We start from the raw sequence: 27,958 nt of genomic DNA, 5'->3' as shown, positions 1-27,958 counted from the left end.
TTTGGTGATGTGTGTGTGTATGTATGTGTATACATATTTGGGGCTGTCCATTTAGTACATACATATCAGGGTGGGGGTGTTATAAGTTGGAATAAGTGTGCATAGAGGAGGAGGAAGTAAGACCAAGTATTACATAGACACCTAATAAGACAAATTACATTATAGCTATTATGAGTAAAATCTATGCATCTTAGCCAACAACAAACAACCTATAGTATTTGCACACCTTCCCGTTTATTTGTAAACCACTACCCACAATTACCGATTTTACATATGAAAAGCATCAAGGATATAAAAAATAAATCAAAACTTGGTGATTTCACTGATCAATTTATAATATGACTGATGCCAGCAGGTCCACAACAATGTCAGTGCATAATATGACTGATGCCAGCAGGTCCCCAACAATGTAAATGAATTGGTGTTTCAAAGCAAATGGAAGCTCTTGATTTAAACAATCATCCAGACTGCTCACTGTACTTTTCTGGTTTCTAGAAGAATAGTCCATTACTATAGTACCCCTTTATACATCTTTCAAAACAACATTTGTCCACAAAGAAGTAGATCATGCAGCAGAGTGTACATCTTGACGATGAACGGCCATGTACAACAGGAAATTTAGTGGGGTGGGTGGGTACCAATCAAACGCATATGTATACACATATTTTTTTGCATACATACTAAATGGATGGCCCCTATATATATATATATATATATATATATATATATATATATATATATATATATATATATATATATGCATGCATAGTGGAACTTTCCATAACACTTTAAAACCAAAAAATGCAAAGACAACACAATAAGAGACAATTACAATTTGATTTTTCCATCATAGAAGCAAAGGCATGGCAGTTTCACTAACAAATGTATATATAAATTTATATAAATAACAAAATGCTGACAAGCCTAAAAATTAAACAAATCAAGCAATGATATTTTGGAAAAATATATTTCATATTAAGGTATGCAAAATACATATTTATGACCAGTAATGTTACTATTTATACACTGCAACTCACAAACATAATGATGATAAAATATCTTCATATTAGAATTAAATAAATTTTTTTACCATTGTGATGTGGTCCCAGTGACCTTAGATATTTAACCTCTTGGATAGGATTATAAAATATTGTTAGGAATTCTCTATTACAAAGTCTGATAAATATCCACTGACAGAAGCAAGAAAAACACACAACATCATAAACGTCAACAATAAACTAATGACTTTAGGCTGACAGAAAACCACTGTGATTACATTATCTCACTTACTGTAGAAGTAACATCATTTTCCATCCATCCCATAAGATCATAAGGAACTTGCCCTGGATATAAATAATACTTGCCCAAATTGGCCATATTTTAAAACTGTTATTCTGACAATATTGAAACTGGTAGTTTAAATTTTTAAAAAGCAGAAAATGCTTTAAATTGACTAATATTCTGTGTGCATTTGCCTCTCAAATGGTGTACTTAAGAAATAAAATTGTATGACCTTCTCTACTAAAATTTTGATTTGGTTTATTCTCTTAATAACAATGAAAACTCAGTACCAGAATAATTTATTCTTTAGTGTTTTCACACATCACTTTTTTTTATTAAAATTTTGATTTCTTTTCACTTAAGGCAGTTTTTCTCTTTAGTTCCCCATTTCAACTAGTATCCAATGCTGAATCACTGTTCTTACCGACTGGACCATCAGTGTTGATGTTCAATGGGTTAGAAGTGAAATTCAGTTTTTACATGAGTTTTTTTATATACAAGGTCTTTGAATGTTTTTTGTGGTCCAAGACACAAACCAATTACAATATTATCTCCATGGTGAGCATAACGTTTATAAAAAATATGATCAAGTATGATTTGATTTAATAGTTTTTACACAAAATGAAAGTAATGTGAAAATTAATAAATAATTTTTAAAAATTTACCTGTAAGTGCTAAGAAATGTATGCGTTTTCTTGACTGCTAAGCAAGCCTAATGATAAACCATGTATAAACAATGCATTTTTTGTGAGGTCGCGGTAGTGCCATAAACCATTTTTTAAAAAGTTGTTAGATTATTTTTTTTAAAATTTAGGTTTCCTTCAAGCTTTTTGGATTTTTTTTCATTTTTTAGGTCCATTTTTAACATTTTGTTTATATCTGTGGCATATCCTGCTTTAAACTGTTTCTCTGTGTAGTTTTAATATTATTCATGAGAATGAACCATTTTCACATTTGGCTGAAGAGATCATAGCTAATACGATTCACAAGTTCTGCATGTTGAGCTCCTGAATTCTTAATTTTTGGGGGCATACAACTTTGCTCTTGTGATGTCTGACTGTCTGTCTGTCTTCATTTTGATGTACAGTCTGCATATTTCATCATGATCTGTTGGAATGAGTCTTTGGAGGCCCTGGAATACATGTCTGAATGCTGCAAAAATCTAACCAAGTTGATGTCTGATTAAAGCGGAAAACAAATACTGTACAAGCTAGAAAGCCAATGGTCTCCTTTTGTATCAATCCAAAAGACTAAAAACTGCTAGTTTTGTAATGTGTACATGTCACAATGCAATGAATGTGTAACAATTACAAAAAACAATCACTCCATATGTCAACAGAATCAGTGGCAGCCAACTATTTGAACTAAATGGATTAAATTAAAATCTAAGTACCTCTGTTCCTAACGGGTGAAAACAAATTATATTGAACACTTTTATAATTCCCTAATCCTCCTACCTAGCATAAATGTCAAGCAATCACAAAGCTACTGCTCAATTTATTTATTTAGTGATGCAATACTCTGCAAGTAAGAGATAGTGGTAGCTCATTGTTATTCATGAAGGACAAAAAAGCAGTGGGGGTACCAGATGGCCAAATGGTCCAAAGCGCTAGCCTTTATAAATCACCCGCATCTCACCTGTATCTACATGGGTTAGAGTCTCAGGCTTGGCCAGTGTGTGTATGCGAGAAAGCGAGCCAGTAGCTTCCTATAGGTCATTGGTTTTTCCCCGGATATTTCCAGGTTCTTCCTCCACTCTATATACTAGCCGCCATATAGTCTATCATGTGCTGAAAAAGTGGTGTTAAACCCAAAACAAAAACAAAAAGGCAGTAATTATATCTCACCAAAGAAATAAAGAGAACAGAAACAGTACTATTCACAGGCTATGTGCATTGTTATGTATACAATATCAAAGCTTTCTGATACAATTAAGATGATCTTCCTAAGGATGTATAAATGGAACCCAAGGAGCAGGCTGGATAAAAATAATTTACCAATGTCTTCAAACAACTTGAAGATGATACTGAAGTATTTCATCAGCACATTCAAGGTTTCTTTCAGGCAAATTAGATAACATCTTTTTCTTACAGGCATGAACAGAAACACAATAAGAATGCAGAATGCTGCTCAGTCTAGATTTGGATCGACCCCAGGAACTGGGTTATCTAATTTTTTAGCTCTGCAAATTCAATTTTTAAATTGATATCCATGGTGATGACGTTTCTTGAATCATTTTGGGTTTTACTGAAAGACCATTCTCTGGCCACATACCCTTATTAAATTCCAGCTTTATATAGTTACATTTAGTCTGAAATTTATATCTGGGACGTAAAATCTCTACTGATATTCAGATTGAGATAGAGGGGTTTCAGTTGTTCACAGAGTTAAAATTGTATTGTTGTTAAAAAAATTAAAAAATTCAGAACCAGAAACTTTATTCTATCTCAAAGGGATTTTTATGTCTTTAGACATTCTGAAGTCCTCTTGGAGTTGGTGCGATGAGGCAGCAACAGTTCTTGATTGCCTGGCATTGTCATACTCTAAAATAAGGCACTGATGCAAAATCACCTTTAAAAGATATGTAAAGAGAAATGTTGTAAAACCTTGTGGATATATTTTCATAATTTTCTAATGCACAAAGGTGCTATTAGCCAAAAGACGATGCAAGAAAGACTCTTATGGTAATAAAAAACAAATAGACAATGTAAATGTTTTTTATCATCCATGTTCAATTTGTGATTGGGATAAAATGAGACACATGTGTGAACTGAAATGTCTAACAAGAAGCTGGCAATAATTCTGTATGTTATATTTTCAATGGGATTGATAAAATGGCACTGAAAAGGAAAGTAAAAAACTTGAAAAGTGAGGTTAACCAAGAGAATGAATGGCTATATTGATGGACAGACAGATATGTATGCCACAGTAATCATGATGTCGTGTTTCTACCATGCTGCTCTCAATCAAAATGAATTGTTCATTGTATAATCAAAATCTCGAAAGGAAATGTACACAAGCATAAAAATAAATACAACCAATACTGCACTGACATCGAAATTAAGATCTAATTACCCGTGATCACACATTTTTATATAATAATGCCCCTCTATCCATATTATATGTTTCATTTAGAAATGTGCTTGTATAACACAGATGCTTCACCACAGTGCCTGAAAACTTACCTAAACTGCAAAACCTAGTGAAAGTGTGGTGGTCAGACAGACAAGGGTAACACTATATATCCCCTACTACTAACAAAGTAGGACATACAATTATTATTTAGTTTGAATAAACAATTAATATTTGTGGTAACCATTCTTCTTCGCAAGAATAACACATACATAAGGAAATATAAACAAGTGAATGCTATAAGAGATTGCAGTTCTAGTATATACATCTACAAACATACAAAAATTCAAGTTTTACTGAAAAAGTACTATCACATTACCAAAGCACTTTAAAAACAAAAAGAGATCAATCAATGGACTGAAATTAAGTAAAAGAAAAGAGTGAAAACCAACAAGCTTTGTAAAAATCAAAAAATAATTTATTTCCCTAAAATACAAAGCAAAAATTAAAAAAGAACTTATAGTATTGCAAATTAAATCCCAAAAGAGTCTAAAAGTTCTATCACAAGTTCTAATGATAAAGTTAGAATTCCAGTGGTGTTCAAAATAACATCCAGTGCAGAAGGCACTGATGTGCCCGTGGTCTTGAATGTACTAATGTATCAGTAGCCTCAAGTGTAATGATGTACTAAAGTCTTCCAATTAATCAGAATAATATAATCCAAAATATCATTATCTGAATTCACTTTAATTCCAAATTAATGTTTCTGTTCAGCAATATTATTGAAGAGCATTTTGTATTTATAGTAAATAATAATTTGAATACGTTTACACAACTCAAATACTGAACACAACAATATCACAGGAATGAGTAATTTCTCAGGTAAACATGATTATAAAACCCTTTACTTGAGCTTGGTCACGTTTAGCATTTTCTGGAAATACTGCAACTTAATGGAATTTTCCATTCTAAAACATTTCAAGTTGTTTACAAGAAAAAATCTGCTACTAAAATTATAATAAGGATGTGGTGGGCACATCAGGTAGGCTTGGTATTTTTTATGGGGGATACCAATGTCCTAGACCCAGACAATGAATAAAAATGCTCACTTCTATTGATAATGATCCTAATATTTAACTGAAACACCAAAGAGAAAATATTAGCTATGTATTATTTGTTTACCAAATTGAAAGTTTGTGGTCAGGAACACAATAAACTTGATTTTGGACAAGGTCAAGTCCAAATTACATTAACACAGAACATACAACCATGAAGAAAAACTAATAAAACAAAATACAAATACAGAATAATGACAGAATACAGCCATAACTCTATCTGTCACTGCTCAAATACATAATGAAATTATGTGACTTAAAAGATTATATCAAAAGTATAACTTGCTGAAATAAATGGAGTAATAAAATTTGCAATGTCAATGAAATGCTATTTCAAATAAATGTGCCATTGTTTTTGTTGTTAAAGGTAATGATGACAGACAATGATAAAAATATCTAGTTTTTATGGGTGGGGGGGAAGCTTTTTGTTAGGAGTTTAGGTACATTTTAATGAAATTGTTATAATAACCTCATGGATACATGAACTTATGAAAAATTCTTCATAACCTGAAAATCAGTACAGCTTAAATATTTCATCACAAAAATCCATACTTTTTAAATTATTCATTGCCTAATTTGAAAATGAAGAAAAAAGAATTTATACCTATACTTTCCATCATACCTCCATCAACTCTTGTGTCTTAATGGATGCCTCTATCCAGCAATCAGCTGTCTCAAACAGTTATTCTATCTAGGTCCCTTACACACTAATTACTGTAGAAAAAAAAACTTTATAAGGCAACCAACTTTTATAAGCATAGTTAAATAAACCCAAAACTGGCTGCTTAATACAGGCTCAGCCATACATTATATTTTTTTTCCAGTTATGGCTGCTGAAGTAATGACTGATAAAATAACATATTTGAAAATGGCACTAACTTAAATTTTTGTATTTAATCTCTCAATCCCTCTCAAGGCTGCTGGCTAATAAATTATTCCCTCTTGGTCATGGTTACCACATGAGTAACTAATGTACTAAGTTTGGTGGGGGCCCCAAGTGGCCTAAAGCGCTCTCCGTTACAGATCACTGCCATCTCACCTCTGTCTGTGTGGGTTCGAGTCTAGGATTCGGCCAATGTGGGTATGTGAGAAAGCATGCCAGTAGCTTCTCGTTGGTCGGTGGTTCTTCCCAGGGTTTTTCTGGGTTCTTCCTCCACCATTAATACTGGCCGCCATGCATAGCCTATCGTGTGCTGAAAAATGGCGTTAAACCCCACCACAACAATACAACAACAACTAAGCTTGGTAAATTTCCATCCAGTGGTTTAGAAAAAGTTGGGTTACTAACAGACAGATTGACAGATTACTGAGGGTATCAACATTATATTGTAACAAATGTATACTTGCTCACAAGTTGGATCCAGCTACAAACAACACAGACCCAGATCTGTCATCACAAAATGCATAGTTGGGTCTATGCAGTTTGTTGGGACTAATCAGTAGAACAACATAGACCCTGATCTGCTGGTACAGGGTTAGATATGGATCTGTGCTTGACATATAAGAGAGTACATATTTCTGGCATGAACTAAATGCATCCTATGACACAATGATATTGGACATTAAAAATGAAAAGAGGAATATAACAAAGTCTTCAGCCACGGCACTGAAATAACCCATGATTTTGGTGTAAGTCTCAATGACATCCTGCCGCAAACCACACAGCACTAGAACTCCCATCATGAAGGATGCCTTGTGTGGCAAGTCTATATCCTGAAATAAATTTTTTAATAAAAAATCCATTAGATTCAACTGCAAGAATTGGTCCTGAGCTACCACTATTTAGCACATCTAAAAACCATGTGTACTTTAAAATTAGCTGCTATGGTGGACACACTGTAAGCCAGATTGGACTATTTTCATCTAGGACCAACAACTTATCTTAAGAAGTCTTCTGATAGAAGCCCGATGTTAATATGACTTTCTGTTTTGGAGACGTAATGATAACAGGATTTTCAAGATGGCTATTGTGGCAGTTGTGTTATAAGTTGGATTAGTGCCATTTTCATAAGAAGTTTTTCACACAAAACCTCTGACTGATACAACCATTCCAACAGGAAGAGTAGCCGTAAGATTTTCAAGATGTCTGCTGTGGCAGGTATAATAAAGGTCTGAATGACACAATTTTCATTTACTACCAACTAGACATCATAAGAATTTTTTTGTGTGGTGAAAGTCTAATTCTCATATAACCAATTTAACATCCATTCAGAGGAAACAGTGATAACATTTTTTTCAAGAAGGCTGCTGTGGTGGCCATATTGGAAATAAAATCAGGACCATTGTCATTATGACCAACTATACATAATCAGAAATCTTTTAGTGAAAAGTGACAATTCATTTAGGAGCCATTTTCAAGATTGTTACTATGGCATCCCCACTCGATTTCTGAATAGCACCATTTTGACTTAACAAGGAACTAAGCTAAATGATGAATGTGTGTGATATTTCATGGCAATCGTCCATGATTTTTATGAGAAGTAGCAATAACAAACTTGTGTTAACCAAAAGACGACAGATCATCCAATAAGCTCTCTTCTTCTATGACCAGGAAAGCTAAAAAAAAGGAAATTTTGAGCAAGACTGGGTTAAAAACTCAAGAAATATTGCCACAAGCAATTTGAATCATCAGAAATTGTCTAGATACACCTGTGTTAAAATCGCTACAGTTTCTTTTTTTCAATTTAAGTATAACATTAATGGCAGCATTGCTTAAAAATGGGTGATGTGTGAATAGCGACTGAAACAGTGTGTGTGACTTAGATTTTTAATGTAGCTTTAAAAAACAATCAGTCTTATCACTATGATGTCTGCAGTGTGGCAGTTTATAATGATATCTGGCACTGGAGCATCATGCTGCAGACATGTAGCATGATGTCCCACCCAGTCACATTATCTTGACACCAGGCTGACCAGTCCTAACACTAACCTCTTTATGCTGAGCACCAAGTGAGGCAGCTGCTAGTAATAATAATAATAATAATAATGAGGACTTTGTATAGCGCCTAATCTTTAGAAGCTCTAAGCGCTTTACAACATTAGATAACACCTATAAGATAATTAAAAAAACATAATGATATGATTACAAAAACAAACACCATGAAATTAGAAAACATAAAAAAACATGCTGAGTATATTTAAGGTAGGGAACATTATTAGGTCTTTAAGTTTGTTCTTGCAGTCAAAATAAGTGAGTTTTGAGAGCTCTCTTGAATGTGGTCACTGTGTCTTTGTGTCTAAGTTCAGTGGGCAATTCATTCCACGTTGCTGGGCCCTGGTATACAAAAGAACGCTGTCCATATGACTTTTTCATACTTGGAACAATGAGTATACGATTATCGTAAGAGGAATGTAAGTATCTTGCTGGTGTGTACACATGGGTGAGGTCAGATAGGTATGTTGGACTAGAGTCCGACAGTGAAACGTAGCACAGAGAACAAATTTTGTGTTTGATTCTGGATCGAATGGATAGCCAGTGTAGGGTACAGAGCAGTGGGGAGGTGTGCTCTGATTGTGGTACTCTAAGTATGATCCGAGCAGCTGTGTTTTGAACTTCTTGAAGTTTCTGGAGTAGATATTGAGATGAACCAGACAGAATTGAGTTACAATAGTCTGGTCTTAAAAGTACTAATGAACACACAAGTAGCAGCAGAGGGGGCGATTCGGACATTTTGTCCAATCGTTATTTTGCTTAATTATTACCTTCTGCACTCAGCGGATCCGGTGTCGTCGGCGCCTGGTAAAAAAAAAAACGACGACGTCGTTGGGGGATCGTCCAATCGTCATTTAGTTTAATTAACACCTTCTGCGCGCCGATCCCCAGCGTCGTCAGCGTCCGGTAAGCACATCGACGACCGCGTCGATGTCATCGCCCCCTCTGCTGCTTACAATGAAAATTATTTACAACTAACCGAATATTTGGTCAAGTCCGATACGATATCGTGTCCGAGGATCATGTAAATTTATCGTTACGAATCCATGTGGGGTCGACTGAGCATGACTAAAAAAGTTTTTAAAACCATTAAAGTCCATGTCACCGCCGCACCATGTCTGCCAAATATTTCGTAGCGTGTGTGTATCAACGCCGTTGAATACAGCAAGAATATTACAGTTGTCTCTGATTACTTTTGGAATCTGAGTGTATCGTTGAGTGACATATATCACGTCAGTGTTTTTATGCCTGCCTCTGGAAAATATCCTAGCTGGGTTTTTTTGATTGTCTAACATAACATCATCGTACACGACTAGATTGTTAACGTTGCCATCAATATCATCAATACCTGGTGCATCATTGATATCTGTAATAAACTCGATGACATTTTTTTTAGCGATCGCTGATGCATTCTCGTTGAAATCTTTTAACACCTTGTAGCATCGTTGATCATCTACGCTAGGAGCAACCAAATACAACTTATCCCACTTCATCCATCTCATTATTAAATTGAGTAACAATTGCGTCTTGCCGGATCCAGATGGTCCGATGATAATCATCCGGATCGAGTTTGGTAACGCTGCAACATGCTTAACTGGTTCTCTTGTTTTAGTCGCCGAAAAATCAATTATATTCATATCTCTATATATAAATTATGGATCTATATTGTGTGAAGTGTAGAGTACGTACTGGCACAAATGATATGACAACCGCTACAACAAGAAATAACAGATCGGCCCTTACTGGCAAGTGTGTACAATGCGGTACAAAGAAATTTAGATTTATTTCTATTAAACCCGGGGATGTTTTAAAAAAAAGCGAGGAGGTGACATCGCAGCCAGGTTATCAAAACTCCCCGGAACCCCGTGGGCAAAGTATCCAGGAGAAAAACACCTCCCAGGATATAGCTACTGTGGCCCCGGAACACGATTAGATATCAGACTCAATGATCAAAATCAGCCCAAACCCGGTGAGTACCCAATAAATGCTATCGATAAGGCGTGTCATGCTCATGATGTTGCTTACAAAAGTAGCGATCTGCAACAGCGTCATATCGCGGACGTAAAATTAATTCACGCGTTAAATGCTATTCCTGATAAATCCGTCAAAGAAAAATTGGCCTCATGGTTGGTAAAATCGGCTATGAAAGGTAAATTAATGATTGGAAGCGGGGCTTCTCGCGCTGGTAATTGAATACGCTAGCGTTTATAATAACAACATGGAATCCATCTATTATTCTCCGAGAGGATACTGGAAGGGGAAGGCCGCAATTGGTAAGCTTGCAAGCGCTGCAAAGGTAACAAAGGCCACTGCGGCTAATTGGTTATCCAAACAGGCTATATGGCAAATCTATCTACCACCGCCTAAACAAATCAACTTCTCGCGCTTTGATGTCAGCGTACCCAATGAAGTTCATCAGGCTGATATACTATTTCTGCCGCATGACAACGGTTACAAATACGCGCTAACCGTAGTTGATGTTGCGAGTCGATATAAACAAGCGGAACCGTTAAAAACAAAGTCAGCAACTGAAGTAGCCGCTGCGTTTGAAAGAATTTATCGAAGAGGTCCTCTGCGCTGGCCAAATCTATTACAAGTTGATCCTGGTAGTGAATTTCGCGGCGCTGTTTTATCAACGCTGAAACATTATAGCGTCGCGGTACGACGAGGTCATACTGCGCTACATCGTGATCAGGCAATTGTTGAACGATTCAATCGGACTCTCGCTGAACGGTTATTTGGATATCAATACGCGAAGGAATTCATCCAAGAAAAACGATCTCGTGAATGGGTCAAAAGGTTGCCAGGCGTAATTGCAGCGTTAAATAACGAGATTACCCGAGCAATCAACATGAAGCCCAGCGACGCGATTAAATACGAGTATATACCCGGAAGATCAAAAATAGATAGCGTTTCCAAGCCGATTCTCGGCGATGTCACTGTTAGATATCTATATGAACCAGGAGAGCTTGAAGGCGGTAAAAAAAGGGCTACTGATCCTATTTGGAGTGTTACCACGCATAACATATCAACGATAACACGATCAACTGGTAGACCACCGATCTATAGACTGGATTCAACTGCCCCACAGCGCGGATTTACACGCGAGCAACTACAAGTGATACCTGACGATACTCAATTACCCCCGCGTGGTCTTAACTAGCGCCGTTGCGTCTATTACACTCAAGACATGTCAACCTCACATTGTTTTTGACATGACCGAGACTGTTATCGATCCTATCCACGGTAAATTGGCGAGTGTCTTTATCCGAATAACGCCAACTCATTATACAACTGCAACTCGCGCAGTGATTATTCTGTTGTTGTCGTAACGCAATTATTAATTCGGCATCAATATCAAAACGCCGCTGTTTTTTTTTATCCTGTTGGCGGTAACCCGAGAGTTTTCTATCAATGACGCTTGCATCGATGGTGACTTTGTCGCCGGCTTCGTCACTGACTTCGTCAACAACAATTCTTCGAAGCTGATTTATCCTTCGTACTCGGGACACTGCAAGATAGACTAGATTCGACCATTCGATGCGATTATCAACCATCCAAACAATTGTGTCCGTGATGGTTAGTCCCTGCGAGGAATGTATTGTCGTTGCGTATCCTAGCGTCCACGGGGATTTATCAGCACGTAGCGCGTCCTCGACGACGCCGATATCAACGAGCACGATATCATTCAGCACGAGAATTTGTTTTTTTGTCCCCGACGCTGTCGGGCCTGGAATTTCAACTTCAATGTTTTGCCGCCGTGTATCCGCGGGTCTATAACATAACGGCACTGGACGCGTTGGAAACTTTTCCTTATGCAACGTAAACAACTTCCGCTGAAGTGTGTCCCTGACTATCTTTCTACTCGCTACAATTAAATCGTTTGGTCTCCATGTTTCCCAGAATTCATTTAACGGCGTTTCCGGAATCACCTCGCGAATTATTTCACATTGAATTCTATCCGGCTGTAATCTGATTAATTTTTTAACCTCGCGCAGTTGTTCATCAAGTGCTCGGTAATCAGTATCGGTTTCTTCGTAATAGTCCACAAACCCCTTTAACCAATCATGTGGACCCTCGCCGACAAATGGTGGTGGTTGACCATGGTCGCCACACATGATCACCGCTGTATTCGCGAGCAGCAACCAATCAAGAAACATTCGTAAAGTATATAACGAAACAGTACATATCTCATCCCAAATGATAACCCCAGGAATAAATTTTTCACCCATTCGATCAGGAGTCCACTCACCACCGCTGTATCGAAAAAAGCTGTGATAAGTAACGGCGTCAACATTTCGTTGTTTTATCTCTCGCGCTAGTCTATGGGTCGGTGTAAGCACGATTATACTTGCCCGCGTTCGAAATAATTCAATTGCCCGAGTCGTCTTTCCTGACCCGCCACAGCCGCTTAAATAAACCGTCTTGTGTCTACAAATTGGATCAGAACACGGTGGTGCATTAGACCATTCTGATAATTTATCACCGCGTAAGTAGTCGTTCTCAACGGTGACATCTGCTGACGGGGAATAATCGCGTCGTATTTCATTTTTAATTCTCCATGTACCCCAACTCTCGTCCGGACTAGTAAACTCGGCTACGTTTTTCTTGTACTTTACGTCTATATAAAATGAATCAACGGCTACTCTAACCGCGGTATCGGGAAATCTATTTATCATCGAGAATAAATTGATAGTGGCATAACCCAGCATAGACGCCCTCAAATGCGGGTATGCCGGGCTGTCTCCATCGCTGTAGGTAACAACTGTACCCAACTTTGTTCCATTGGACAAGAAAGCTGTTTCGCAGTTCACGTATCTATTTTTTGCCACTGCGTCCTTGATTACGAAATCATATTCTGCGTCATCTATAATCAGCCGTGAGCAATATCGTTTGTAATCGCAGTTTTTTCCACCTTGTGTAAACTTACCAATTATTCTTCTACCGAGATCTTTTGCCTCGTGGTTTCGTTGGTTGAATATCCCCCTGGACCATTCAATGATATATTCCTCGTCGGCATCAATGTTTTTTCTGGACTCGTCAATTATGCTATCTAGACGCTCCAGTTCTGGTAACCAGACTTCAGTCTGTGCCCGGTATGATATAATCGCGTCACTGACAATCAACGAAACTAGCATGCTACAATCAATCATATACCGTAGCAGCGCTATTGGCAACCACTTCTTTTCAGCCATGTGTCTACCGATCCAAATATAACAACAGCGATGAAGTCCTGCTGCGAATTCAAATGATACTATGCGAGCGAATCCGGTTAAATCAAAATCAGGCAGTGGTCCATTAATAGCAACACGAGTCATTTCATGTCTGGGGTGTCCAAATCGTTTGAAATACTCAGCGGCGGATCCATACCCGAGAAAACTCGCTGCATAACAGGCAACCATATCAACCGAGATCATAGCGTCGTGGTTGTATTCAGTGTTCCATAGTCCACCGTGATAGTATTCCAAACAACTGGATTGTACATCCGGCAGAAATTCCTTGCGCGTTGGTCTCCACGCATTTTTTCTTGCTGCAACATGAGCTACAACCGATGGAATCGTAAAACAATTTGTTAGCAGTTGTTCATCATGCTCTTCAAATTCCATGGCGGTTTTTTTCATCCTGTTGTGAAATGCTTCAGTGCGATATAATTCGCCGTTTGGTCTTACAAACTGATCAAAGGTATCCGCATCGTTTTCAGCGCTGCGAAGTAACCACACTGATACAGGGTCGTTTTTACACAAGTAGGCAATAGCATCAAATAGTTTCCTCTCCGCGAGAAAACCATCCTTGGAGAATTGTTCTCCCAGGAATTCTTCGGGTATATACTTTACTGTTCTATCCCGTGGAAATATTGTGATCGCGGGCGTCCATGCGTGTTCGTTATGATCAATAATTTTGATTGGGGCTCCCTTCGATTTATACTTCGATTCGTATAATACTTCACCGGTTATCGTTGTAACGGTTATTGGAAATCTCAACGACGTTTCTAATCTCGCTATGTCGCTGATGGTTGCTCCACGCTCTTTTACGGTTAGTTCCCACTGGTTGATTTTGCTACGTCGTAAATCAGTCAATTTGTTTCCTCGACATGCATTTGTAAAATGCTCTATTATTCGTTCTGCTACACAATTTATCCCCGTTGACTGTTTCATCGGTTTCAGTTTTCGGATATCAGGTTTCTTATTTAGCGGGTATATTCCATAAACAACTGCTGTTTCAGGATACGCTCGTTCATAGTATGGTCTGTCAATTCCGGTTAACAACCCCGGCTTGGAGTCGCGGCTGACAATGACTGTTTTCATGTCGCTGAGAACTGGTTCAAATTTATCACGTATGATCCAATCACCTGATTCCACCCGGACAATGAATTTTACTCTGAAGAAATACCTTTTACCGTCAAGTTGTGATATTATCATTGCTGCGCGGTTGTCGTTCATGGTAGCATCAACAACACCATCAATTCGAAATGTTGACCAACTATGAGATGCACCATCACGCTTGAATTCATTGATACAATCGCGTATTTTATTCAACAGGGTTCTATCGTTTATTAACGCTTTTGGTGTGTCCTTGAGGACTCTATCGAGATTGAACTTAATATTTTTCCGGGGCTTAATTGCTGCCAATCTCTCGAACTCATCCATATAATTAAAACAAGTATTTAAATGAAAGAATATAGTATAATGAATCACTGCAAATGGTTGATGATTGGGTCGACAACCCCGTGCAATAAATCATGTAGAGGTGAATTCTGCGGGTACCATTTACAAAGCGTTCGTAATGGTTCTCTTGGCCCCCTCCCGTGCTTGGTTTGCCACGTCGGTGTAAGAGGAAAATCACAGTTATGTATTAATTGTGGCGGAAAGCGATACAGGGAACTAAAACGCTATTATGACAAGCGAATTAAAAACGCCGTCATTGACCCCACCGCCGATTTCGTCATCAAAACCCCCCAAGACTACGTTGAAAGATTCATAATTAAACCAAATAATAAATTAGACAAATAGTATTATTATACAAATGGACCAAGAGTTCAGACCTCACCCCTTGCTCGTCAATTACGAGGCATCTCGCGACGGCATTGTTAGAAACCGCAGACTAAAAAACCCAGTTGGTACCGTAAGTAATCAGGGGTATTTGATGTTTAGTGCCGGGGGAAAAATTTATCTTGTTCACAGGGTGGTATTTGAAGCATTTAACGGATTAATCGAGAATGGACTTGTGATTGATCATATTAATAATAATAAGACTGATAATTCTCTTATAAACTTGCAAGCTGTCTCGCAGAGTCAAAATACCAAAAAAGGCCAAACCGGTAAATACCCAAAGAAAGCAAAACCCGTAAAGTCATTTGATACAACAACTCACGAGGAAAAAATATTTCAGTCGATGAATGAAGCCAGTAGATATTTTGACATTTGTAGAGCCTCGATACGATTTGTTGCAGAAGGAATACAGAATTCAGCAATCTCAAAAAAGACCGGGCATAGAATTCGATTTTCATATATAACAGAAATTAGCGAGTGACGAAGTCACCGGCGCCTATGGCGCTGACGAAGTCGCCATGACAGTGTGAAACGTTATTGTCTGTTCCGGAAGAAAACAAAGTATGAACACCTCGGGATTGATACACGGGGGTTTCATTTTTTTTTTATTTAAAAACAAGATGTTTTATAAGAATAATGAATATCGAAGACATCAATAATATATTAGCCGAGATTTCAAAATTAAAAAATCAAGGAATTGAATTATCTGATGGTCTCGACAGCGAAAAAATATTATCCGATTATGAGATTATTAACGAACAATCGAAACGGGGGCGTTTTACCCTGGCCCGCGAGTACTTTTTTATAAAACGATTACAACATACGATTAATGAAAACTTGTACCACAATGACGCAAATGCATTCATTGGACTATTCACTGCCGTTGAAATAATACGAAAAAAACTTGGACGTGTTTATGAACGACGCCGGGAGATTTCTAGCAAGATCAAAAACATTAGAAGGATTATAGACGAAAACTCCGGCGAGAAATTAGAAATTGCTTCGCAATTGCAATAATGGTAGGCGAATCACTTACTACTCGGCTAGCCAGAGAGCGGCTAGCGGCGCTTAAAAAGTTCATACCGTTACGAGACAGGGTCCGAGAACAACTTCAAACGCGGCAACAACTACAAACTGATTTTGCTGTTGGAAGCGAACAACTCTTTGCCCCGGTAACTAAAGCGACCAAAGATGTTACGGCGGCAACTGTACCCGTCCTCGATGCGCTTGAAAAGACAGCGGCAGAGACAAAACAAACAAAAAAGTCTTTAGAAACACTAGCGGCTGCTACAACACGGAGGCCACCACCACTCGCTATAACCGAACCACAAGAACCTTATGTTACAATGGCCGACGAGGAAGAACTAGGTGCTACTGCGAAAGAACCAGAAGAAGAAATACCGGAAGAAACACCAGAAAAAGAAACACCGGAAGAAAAAAAGAAAGAGGGGAATATACCCCGTAATGTTCTTAAAAAGTCCGCAATAGATCAAATTAGAGACATCGACGACGATGAAGAATTAGTTAATTTTGTTGCTACAACATCAACTAAGAGCATTCGAGATGAGTATATCAATGAAGGTTACAAGAAAAAAATAACCTCGACGGAGAACTGGGCAAGAATAGTGTATTTAGCGAGTAAACATAGAGATGCATTACCACATCGTGGTGATCCCGATTACGATAAATTCCTCGAGAAAGTAAAAAGTAGAACACCAAAAAAAGGAAAAGGATACCCTGTTGGTAAAGAATCCTACGGCGTTACCTGTCCTGGTAGTGTTCTCAGTGATATATCACGGCTAGAGGTACTAATTGGAGGAAAACAAGCCGGAAATAACTCTCCGGAAATAATCAATGAGGCCGCTGATATTTGCAAGCGGTTATTTGCAGGCGGTATTATGGACATTAATGCATATCGAACGCTCATAGACGAACTCGTGGATGATTAATTGGAAAACTGGTGTTTTTAATAAGGATGATCATACACTACAACCACGATAAACCAGTACTCGTCTACGTGGTAAACTCGCGATTGCCTGTTTACCGCGCGTACTATGGAGATGGTCTCGGTAGCACCATTGCGGGGTTATTTACAAGAATGGCTCCAAAAGTAGCGCCGTTAGCCAAACAATTAGGAATGAAGGCTATTGATGTTATTCGTGATAAGGGTATTAGTGCTATTGGAGATGTTGCCGGAAAGGCGCTTTCAGCCGCGCGGGACAAACTAATGTCGTTGGTGAAATCTAGGGGATTTTCGAGAAAAAAACAGATGCCATCAACGACAGTGATGCCTGCAAATGTCAGTAAAGTAATAAATAACGCCGTGGAAGAAAAATTAGAGTCGTTGGCGGCGACTCAGTCGTTGGCGACGACTCCGTCGTTGGCGACTTCGCCATCAGCCGATGCGGCAACCAACGCGCTCATGAACGCGATAGCGGGGAGTGGTCTACGACGAAAACGACGTTAATGGATTTCAATTGAAAACGTCAACATGATAAATAATAAAATGTTTGCGCGAACCGCTGACCCCGCGTTTGATATGGACGCCCCAGTGCACAGGGATGATTCTGTCCGTGATTATCAATATTATTCTTATTATGCAGCGCAACCCGACCTACGATCGCGAATTGAACTTCAAGTCCAAGATACCAGTAAATATTTTTTGCCGTGTGAAGCGTTTATCGAAATTGAGGGAGAACTCGTGACAAATGCCGCCGATAATGCACCATACGCAGATGACCATCGTGTTCGAGTTGGCTTCGTCAACAACGGTATCATGGCGTTATTTGAGAGCGCCAGATATCTTATTGACGGGCGAGAAATTGAATCAATAGAACGCGAGGTTGATGTTGCAACGACGATAATTGGGTTAGCGAGATACTCGGATGATTATACAAGATCGGCGGGCCCATCTATGATGTTTGCGAAGGACTCCACCGATAACGCTGACCATCTTCAGTACGTTAACGTGCTGGTGGAAAGAGATACCGCAACTGACCCACAGGCTGAAGCAGCCAATCCAGACCGCAGAGCAAGACCAGGCGCTAATTTCAATATTATAAAAAGTCTTAACGATAATTACAATATGGGATTCGCAACACGAGTAGGGATGTTGCAAAGACCACGCCGACAGTTTTCATGCGCGATTCCACTCCATCACATATTTGGATTCTGCAGAAATGTCAGAAAAGTTATCTATGGGGCTAAGCATACAATCGCGCTGACGCGAAGGGGCGATGATAACAATGCAATATGGCGTGCTGCTGGCGTCGCTGCCGGTAAAGTCATTTTAACTAAAATGGCATTGTGGATGCCGGTGCTGACTCCATCAGTTACCACGGAAGCACGATTGTTAGCATTTATGGAACAGGGAGGGAAATCGTTGTTGAGTTGGCTAGCGGTAACAACTGATGCTAAAGAGGATAACGTCGCCGATACGTTTACATGGCACTTGGCGTCAAAACAGGGTGTTTCAGCCCCGCGTCATATATTCATAGCGCTACAGAATAGGGAACGATTGGGTAATCAAGAACGCAGCCATATGATATTTGATCAATTAGGAGTCAGGGATGTTTCGCTGAGAATAAACGGACAACAGGAACCATCCGAGGATATACAGCTTAATTACGGCGACAACCATATCGCACGTGTGTATCATCGATTGCTGTCATATATGGGTCGTGATCAAAACGTCGACACTGGTTTGCAAATATCACAACTTGATTTTAAAAACCTATATCCGATTTATTACTTTTCGTTGGAACATCTTGATTTAACGAGACAATCCGTCGTTGATATACACTTCCGAGCTCGTGTAGCCCCGGGTGGTGTTAATTACAGAGCGGTTGCTGTCATTCTCAGCGATAAATCAATGCTGCTAGAAGGCGTTGGTGGACGAATGAGAATCGTTGATGCGCCAGTGGAAAACATGTAATTGAAAGCACAAACACGTTTACAATAAAATGTCGTATAGTGTTGTCAGTGTAGAGTTGACTAATGGTCAAGTCAAGAAATTACGATCAAAGTCGGCTAAACAATGCGGGACCACAATAACGCTAAAGCCGTCGCAGATGGCAGGTGGTAATCATAAAATATCGTTGACGGCGCGTCAAATAAAACATTTCAATGATGCGATGAAGAATAAAAAGGGTATTCAAATACATTTCTCGGCCGCAGCGATTAAAAACATGGAAAAGACCGGTGGGATATTTCCGCTGTTAGCTGCGATTCCGGCGTTGATTGCCGCGGCCGCACCAGCAGTGGCTAAGGCGGCGGCGTTAGGAGCCGTTGGTACCGCGGCGGGGATGGCATTGAAGAAGGCAACCGGGAAAGGCTATAAAAAAAAACGATCCCTGGCCGGAAAGGGTCTAAGACTACCGGGAACCCCGTATTCATGGTACTCGGGAAAGGGTCTAAGACTACCGGGAACCGTTTAATGACTCCTATGTCTAATTTTGATTTAATAGACGCCGCCGACGCGTTAGCGATAAAAAACTTCAGGGGTGTTTTTATGAGGGATCAATTACCGGCGGCACCAAGGAATATTGAAACCGGTATAATTAACCTCGATGGGTCCTCCGGAGCGGGAACTCACTGGGTTGCATACGCGATTGATCCGCGTGCGATCGTCTATTTTGATTCATACGGGTTAGCCCCGCCGAAAGAGTTTATGCGGTATATCCGGGCGTGTTCAGCCCGGGCGTTTTATTCCACGCTGCCAACGCAGCAGTTAAGTGACCCAACGATATGCGGCCGTGAGGTATTGAACGTACTTGCGGCGATTTCATCATCGCGAAAACCACCTCATGTGGTTGTAAACGAATACACTAGTGGGGTCGTAGAGGCCCGGCGGGTTAATTAGAAACGCTGGTTTTTTTTACAATAACGATGATTGATATTTGGGGACGACCGGTTTCGGCGCTGAAAAAATCCACGGAAACGCCCGCCACCGATGACATAAAAAAACTAATCGAGGATGAAATCGCTGATACGTTGAATTTAACAAGTGTTGACCCAGGCGAAATAGTTGTATTTCAAGACCGCCAGGGTAAATTGAAATCCAGTAATGTGTCGCTGGATGACGTTTTAATACGACAGCGTGATGCCGCCGAGGACGCTATCGCGTTGTATACCGGCGACGGACGACTCAAACCGGGTGAACATCTATCGACGATAACATTAATCCGAGACGGTTTTACAAGGTTGGATAAATCGGTGACCGAACTTGACGCGCAGGTGAAAAAATCTATCACCGATATACAGCTCACTACCGCTAGTTTTTTCGGGACCCCGACGGTAACCGAACCGAATCTTGCAGGGATAAAAACTACTATTTCGGAGTTTACAACGCTGTCGGGTCAATTTTACACGTTGCGAAAAAATTTTAACAGGGTCGATAACAACTTTGATAAATTCTTTGGTAAAAAAAATACCAAGCTGGATGAGATTACAACAACTATAAATGATATCACTGCGTATGGACAGGAAATAGTAACGCTCAAAACCGAGGTTGAAGCGAACAAAAAAAGTATAGACTCGCATGGACGGGAAATAGAAATACTCGCTGTTGGTACTGCAGTGAGCAAACAAAATATCGACGGGCACACACAGGAAATAAATACACTCATTACTAAGGTTACAGCGAACAAAAAAAGTATAGACGTGCATGAAGGGAAAATAGAAATACTCAAAATTTTTATTGAAGCGATTAAAGACGGACTACCGAGAGTAGAAGAGCAATTCAAAAAAATAAAAATCCCTCATAAGAACACCATCAACACAGTATACACAATTCAGCATGGATCATTCGATTGGACTCCTACACAGAATACAGTAGATATCACCGCAACTGTTAAGGGCATTTATCGATTGACATTGATTTCGGCGATGCAGTTTAGTATATCATCGTCGAGTTCATCCGGGTTTAACAATACAGTGTCAACAATCATTGACAAGGACACAATTGAACGGTTTGTGATTAAGGCCGTTGATAGCAGTCTATTTAGGACAAACATCACATGGTATGTGGAATTTGTAGCGGATCTAAGTAATTAAAAACACTAGCTCTTTTAAAATAAAAATGACCACCAGGGTAATTGAATCAGAGGTATCACCGACGTCACATCAATATCGATTCGATACCGCAAAAAAATTCTCCGCGAATTTGAAAACGCTTTCCGAACAATACCGCGCAAAAATAAAAAAATACCGCAGAAAAATAACCACCATCGACGCGGTCGTGTACTCGGTATCGGGTATAGTAGCCGGTACCGGTGTTATTTTATCCACGGTAACCACGATAGCCCCGATCGCTGTTCCAATCGCTATCTCCGCGATGACAACAATTGCTGCAGTCGCCAACGCAATCACTAAAAAGATATCATCGTGTTTTCAGAAAAAACTCGACGAGTATACAGTAAAACATCAAATAGTATCCGACGCATACTCGAAATTATTAGGGTTGATCTCGTTATCGATTGATAATTTGTTCGTATCCGATGTTGAATTCTCCACGATGGTCCAGTTGTATAGCTCCGCGATGTCAAAAATCGAGGATTTTCAACTGGAAGCCGGAACCACCTGGTTGTTGAAATTAGACACTAAAAACAACGAATAATAATAATGTCGCTGAACCCCGAAGGGTCTCAATTACTTCAGCGGATCGCGGAGAATACCACTCCGGTACAAACAAATATGATATCGATAACGTCAACGAAGCCAGAATTCAGTGTGAACTTCCCGTCGCCGGTTCCAGTGAAGGAAATAGCGCTGGCAAAATTGCGAGTATATCACAGTTGGCCTAATATCCGAGCGGACGCATTTAACGGACAACAACCTAATAACTCGCTGGTTTTTGCATGGACAAATAAGCCCGATGGGACCCCAGACTGGAATGAGGTTACAATACCAACTGGGTCATACCAAATAGAACAAATCAATAAAGAATTTCAACGCAGGATAAAATCGATCACAGGAAAGGAATCAAAAATCGCTATTACAGTTCATGAACCGACGTTATCGTCGACGATTGAAATAAGCACACCGGGGTATATGGTTGATATTTATAACAGTTCAATAAGAACCATACTAGGATGGCCCAAGGAAAACCCCGCGGACTTGCACACGAATGAGAAATCGTATCATAAAATTATTACCAGTTATCGAGATAAATTATTTATTATAAAAAACACGTTATTACCCAGTTGGTTTATATTTCAAGACGGAAATGCCATGAAGTGGGAGTTTCATCATGACAAAACCCCTGAATCGGTCGTCATATTAACAGTTAATTTAAATGATATCACTGATATTTTTAGCGAGATTAATCGTATTTACCAATCACAACTAGAACAGCTACGGGAGACAAAAGCACGAAAACACGTTGAGGTGTTAAATCAACTTATATCAGACATGGAATATATCAATGAACGATTAGTTAAAATGATATCCGATAGAAGCGATAATGATAAACAAAAATTCCTAACCGAGTATAATATCACAGAAGCCGATTTACCCGATTTCAAGTTTCCAGGATACAACGCGCCAGAACTAAGAAAGTCTCTTAATGATTTTCTCGGTCCATCAACTTATATCCTCAAACACGATAACGGAGATGGTGGTAGGCATATTGCCCCGTACAACGTAAATATTGCATCGGTGATAGCGATTAATCTAGTGTGTGATGTTATCGAAGGGAGTTACCAGGTGGATACCAAGCAATCAAATCAAGCTCAACAGGGGTATATCCTTTATTCGTTTTCACCAACAGCCCCTCCGGGATTTTTGATCATTGAGAGTCCGATTAATCCGGTCTATATGCGATGCCATAATCGGTTTTTAACGAGAATTAATTTTAGAATTACCGATCAGTCAAATAACCTAATTGATTTACAAGAGGAGGAGTTAGTGATCACTCTGTTTGTAAGATCATAGCAGCAGAGGGGGCGATGACATCGACGCGGTCGTCGATGTGCTTACCGGACGCTGACGACGCTGGGGATCGGCGCGCAGAAGGTGTTAATTAAACTAAATGACGATTGGACGATCCCCAACGACGTCGTCGTTTTTTTTTTACCAGGCGCCGACGACACCGGATCCGCTGAGTGCAGAAGGTAATAATTAAGCAAAATAACGATTGGACAAAATGTCCGATTCGCCCCCTCTGCTGCTCAAGTATTTTAGTGGCATCAACTGAAAGATATTTGTGAATTGAGCTGATGCGTCTCAGCTCAAGATATGCAGCCTTGCATATGTTCACAACATGTTGGTGCAATGTGAGAGTATTGTCCAGAGTAACACCTAGGTTTCGTACTGATTGTGTGAATTTAATGTTGGCGTTGCTGATATTTATTGTTTGAGGTAAAGGATGTGAATGAGAAAGTCTCTGTGTTGTGATCAGAATGGCCTCAGTTTTATCATCATTCATCTGCAGCTTGTTATATGTCATCCATGATTTCACATCAGAAATACACATCTCAACATCTTGGATGGTAGCATCAACTTCAGTTGGATGGCTAGATTTGTATATTTGGGTGTCATCAGCGTACAATTGGTGAGACACTGGATGATGATCTATGACACTTGAGAGCGACTGAGTATACAGAATGAAGAGAACAGGTCCAAGAACAGACCCCTGTGAAACACCACAACATAGATCAACTGGGCTGGAGTGTATTTTCTTTTGCCAGACCCCTGTGGAACACCACAACATAGATCAACTGGGCTGGAGTGTATTTCATTTGCAGATACAATTCGTGTCCTGTTGATCAAGTAGGACTTGAACCACAGTAAGGCTGTATCATGAATGCCAAATACATGCTGGAGACAGTGAAGTAATATATCATGGTCTATTGTGTCAAATGCTGCAAACAAATCAAGGAGGGTGAGGACTGTATTCTTTCCGCTATCCAATGCAGAGAGAATGTCATTAACTACTTTTAGAAGAGTAGTTTTAGTACTGTGGCAAGGGCAATATGCAGATTGTACATTGCTAAAAAGACTGTTTGAATTTAGATGAGATACAAGCTGGGATAGAACAACCTTTTCTAAGATTTTTGATATGAATGGGAGATTAGAAACTTGACGGTAGTTCTTTAAATCGTTATGGTCTAGTGTTGGTTTCTTCAGCAAAGGCTTTACAATAGCAGTTTTGAAAAATGATGGGAATTCCCCAGACGAGAGAGAGGTATTAATAACATCAGTCAGTGAAGGCAATACTGGATCTAAGCACTCAAGCAGCAGTGATGTTGGAATTGGATCAAGTTCACATGACTTTGGCACACTCTTCATCAGGATTGTATGAACAAAATCCATAGAGACAGGTTCAAATGCTGCTAATGGTTGCTGCTCAAATTATGTATCCCAACTGTATGGTGACGATGAGTCAACTGAAATTGTGGTGTCAAGCTTATCTCTAATGGTTTGTACTTTGTCAAGAAAGAAATTTGCAAACATGTTTGGAAGGTTGACTGGAGAGAAGGTAGTTGGAAGTGGTGTAGATTTGTTCCTTGACATTAGCTTGTTAGTAATCTCGAAGAGCTCCTTGCAGCTGGAACTTTCCATGATCTTAGTAGTGTAGTGGGCTGATTTTGCTGCATGGACTATATTTGTGACATTCTTCTTAGTGGCTTCATAGATATGCTTATGAATAGTGAGTCTGGTGGAAAGCCAAAGCCTCTCAGCTTTATGGCGGTCTCTTTTAGTAGTGCGAAGCTGGTCCCTAACACTGCTATACCATGAAGAACACTTTTTAATTGATACTCTGCACTTGGTAGCTGGGGCATGTTTGTCAAGCAATGAACGCAGGCAGTTATCAAGTTGTTCTGCGGCAGGAGGTAAGCAAGTTGTTAGGTTAGCTTGGATGTTGTGCATTAGTTTGGTTCTATTTATCATACGGAGATTTCTCTTAGTAGCAGATAAAGGTGGAGGGTTAGGGACTGATACATCAAGATGGCATATAATGCAAAGGTGATCTGATGCAACGTCATGGGATACCAGGGAGGATCGTAGAATGTTATTATCAGGTCTATGAAAAATCCAGTCTAAAATGTGACCATGTTTATGGGTGGGTTGGTTAACTGACTGTTTGAGGTTGAAAACATTTATGGAATCTATGAGTTTTGATGTATTTGGGTTTCTGGGACAGTCAAAGTAAAAGTTGAAATTTTCCAGGAGATTCGGAAACTGCTACAAAAAGAAAGAGTCAGTCAGCATGTTTTTTCTACGACGAGGAGGGTGGTGTAGGCAGAAAAAATGGACTGACCATTGCTCCAGTGTGAGTGTGGTTTGGACTAGTTCAAATGATTTGTGGTCGAAATTGAATGTTGTGGTGTAGTTAAGACATTTTATTATGGAATTATTTGTGATGACAGCAATTCCACCTACGTGAGAATTACAGGGGAACGACTTGATGGAGTAACCATTGGGTGTTAGATCCACACACTTGGGCTCATCGCCTGATGTTTTTAGCCATGTTTCTGTCAGGAAAAAGATGTCAATATTCCGATCGGTGATAAAATGAACTATTTCTGTGTGCTTTTCCGGTGGTCCTACTGAATGGGCATTGAATAATGCAATATGCAGAGGTATCTCTTGGATAGTTGATACAAAGGTTGACGAATTAATTGGGATTTGAATTAGGTTATCTAAATTAAGGGTCAAACTTTTTCTAAATTGTTAGCAGAAACAAGGGAGATAACTGGAATTTTTCTTCTTGTTCTACGCCGGCCAGCTTTGAAACAACGTTTCCGCTTCTGTTAACATTTAGGTAATGATGAATGTAGTCCCAGTTTGTTTAGTCTAGCACAATGTAGTGTGGAGAGCCAAGGAGTGATAATTTAAAGCAATTAATTAGGGTCCATAGTACCATTTTTATAAGTCTTAGGTATGACTTGACTGGGATTGAACCCACAACCTCCCACATCTGAGGTGGATGCTCTAACCACTAGACCACCGGATCGGTCGACTGGAACATAGTTATTTAAGGAGTCCATAAATTTTGATCAAATTACCTATAAATAAGTACACAGTAAAGGAGTATACAAATGATTAAAAGTTTTACAAACATTCATAATCAATTACCTGAAATTTTATTACATTGTAACACTGGGTTGCAAAGCCACACAAAACAGTCTACAATGTCATTACACTGTGACATAACGTTTGTGTGTGTGTGAGATTTGGATTTTTAACGTAGCTTTAACAATTTTTCAGTCATATCGCTACGATGTCTGCAATGTGGCAGTTTATAGTGATGTCTAGCACTGGGGTATCATGCCGCAGACATGTAGCATGATCTCCCACCCAGTCACATTATCCTGACACCAGGCCAACCAGTCCTAACAGTAACCTCTTAATACTGAGCGCCAAGTGAGTCAGCTGTTAGTACCATTTTTGTAAGTCTTTGGTATGACTCGGCCGGGGATCTAACCCATGACCTTCCACATCCGAGGTGGATGCTCTAACCACTAGGCCACTGGAGCAGTGTCTGTAACATAACCTATTCATGGTACACACAACATAATATTTAAGACAATTTATGTATAACAGTTCTAAAAACTTGTCAGAATGGGAGCACAGCCTCCAATGTGAAGACTTTAGGAAAAGAATACAGTTTTTCCGTTGCAAATGTTTTAACAGCTCCAAAGACTGTGCCATACTACTATTTATCGGGATGGTCCTGGCTTTTAAAAAGCTGTCGCCAAAAAAATCGCCAACCTCAATATTTTGTCGCCAATTTTCAAAATGTGTCGCCAGAACAAGTAAAGTACATTTTTTGAAGTGTTAATTTAGTCTATTAATGTAACAGGCAATGAAAATTACAAAAGATGGGTTAGTTAATACTCTAATTACAATAAGCATTAACAAAATGTTACAAAGTGTTATATGAACATCCGTCGCGATTTTAGGGCTGCCAACTTGTTGAATGCAGTTTCAAAGTCTAATTTTTCACATCTGTACATGCTGATTCTCATTAAATTCTCGAGAGATGAGATGCAGAGTTTATTTCTGATGTCAGTTTTTATGAGGTTCATCTTACTGAATCCACGTTCACAGTCTACAGTGCTGACAGGTGACACCAGTAGTCTCTCGGCAGCCCCCCCCCCCTCCCCCTTATGGCTAGCTTCACAAAGCTTGAAGTGAATTGCTTCCTAAATCCCAAGAATGATCACTGAATGCTGTATAAATTTTCTCGACAAGCAAACTAGGATCTCCATTCCCATGAATGAAACTTACATGAGTCAACATCTGGCAATATTGGACCGTATATATAAGCATAAATTCACACCCAATTTAGGGATTATTTCACTCCTGTATTTTGAGAAATAAATAATTATTATTAATTATGCAAAACTGTTGTTTTTTTTTTTTTTGCTATTTCTTGTTGCAGAGTTTAAGTCTCTGCAGCCATAACACGGATTGATGGCAAAAGGAAAAGATCAATGAGTAAAATGCTGCACTGGCGACAGATATAATTGTGATTGAGATTTTTTCCATTTGCTTTGTATTTA

The 27,958-nt window shown here is 39.3% G+C and overlaps 1 protein-coding gene and 1 long non-coding RNA gene across 2 annotated transcripts in view; both read right to left on the bottom strand.

Moving 5' to 3' along the window:
• Positions 1-27,958, bottom strand: part of LOC149803185 (uncharacterized) — a 495,629-nt gene that overhangs the window by 142,810 nt on the left and 324,861 nt on the right. The gene's annotated exons all lie outside the window — the stretch shown is intronic.
• LOC149803192 (uncharacterized) overlaps positions 315-27,958 on the bottom strand; it is a 33,267-nt gene continuing 5,623 nt past the window's right edge. The window contains exon 4 of the mRNA XM_089952812.1: positions 315-7,181. Coding sequence (XP_089808938.1) covers positions 7,008-7,181 — 174 coding nt within the window. The 3' untranslated portion in view covers positions 315-7,007. The remainder of the gene's footprint in view (positions 7,182-27,958) is intronic.

Source organism: Sinohyriopsis cumingii, chromosome 3 (genome assembly GCF_028554795.1).
Source record: "Sinohyriopsis cumingii isolate HCF-2022 chromosome 3, ASM2855479v2, whole genome shotgun sequence".
In the NCBI taxonomy this organism is placed as follows: domain Eukaryota; kingdom Metazoa; phylum Mollusca; class Bivalvia; order Unionida; family Unionidae; genus Sinohyriopsis; species Sinohyriopsis cumingii.
This window is presented reverse-complemented; position numbering and strand designations above follow the sequence as displayed.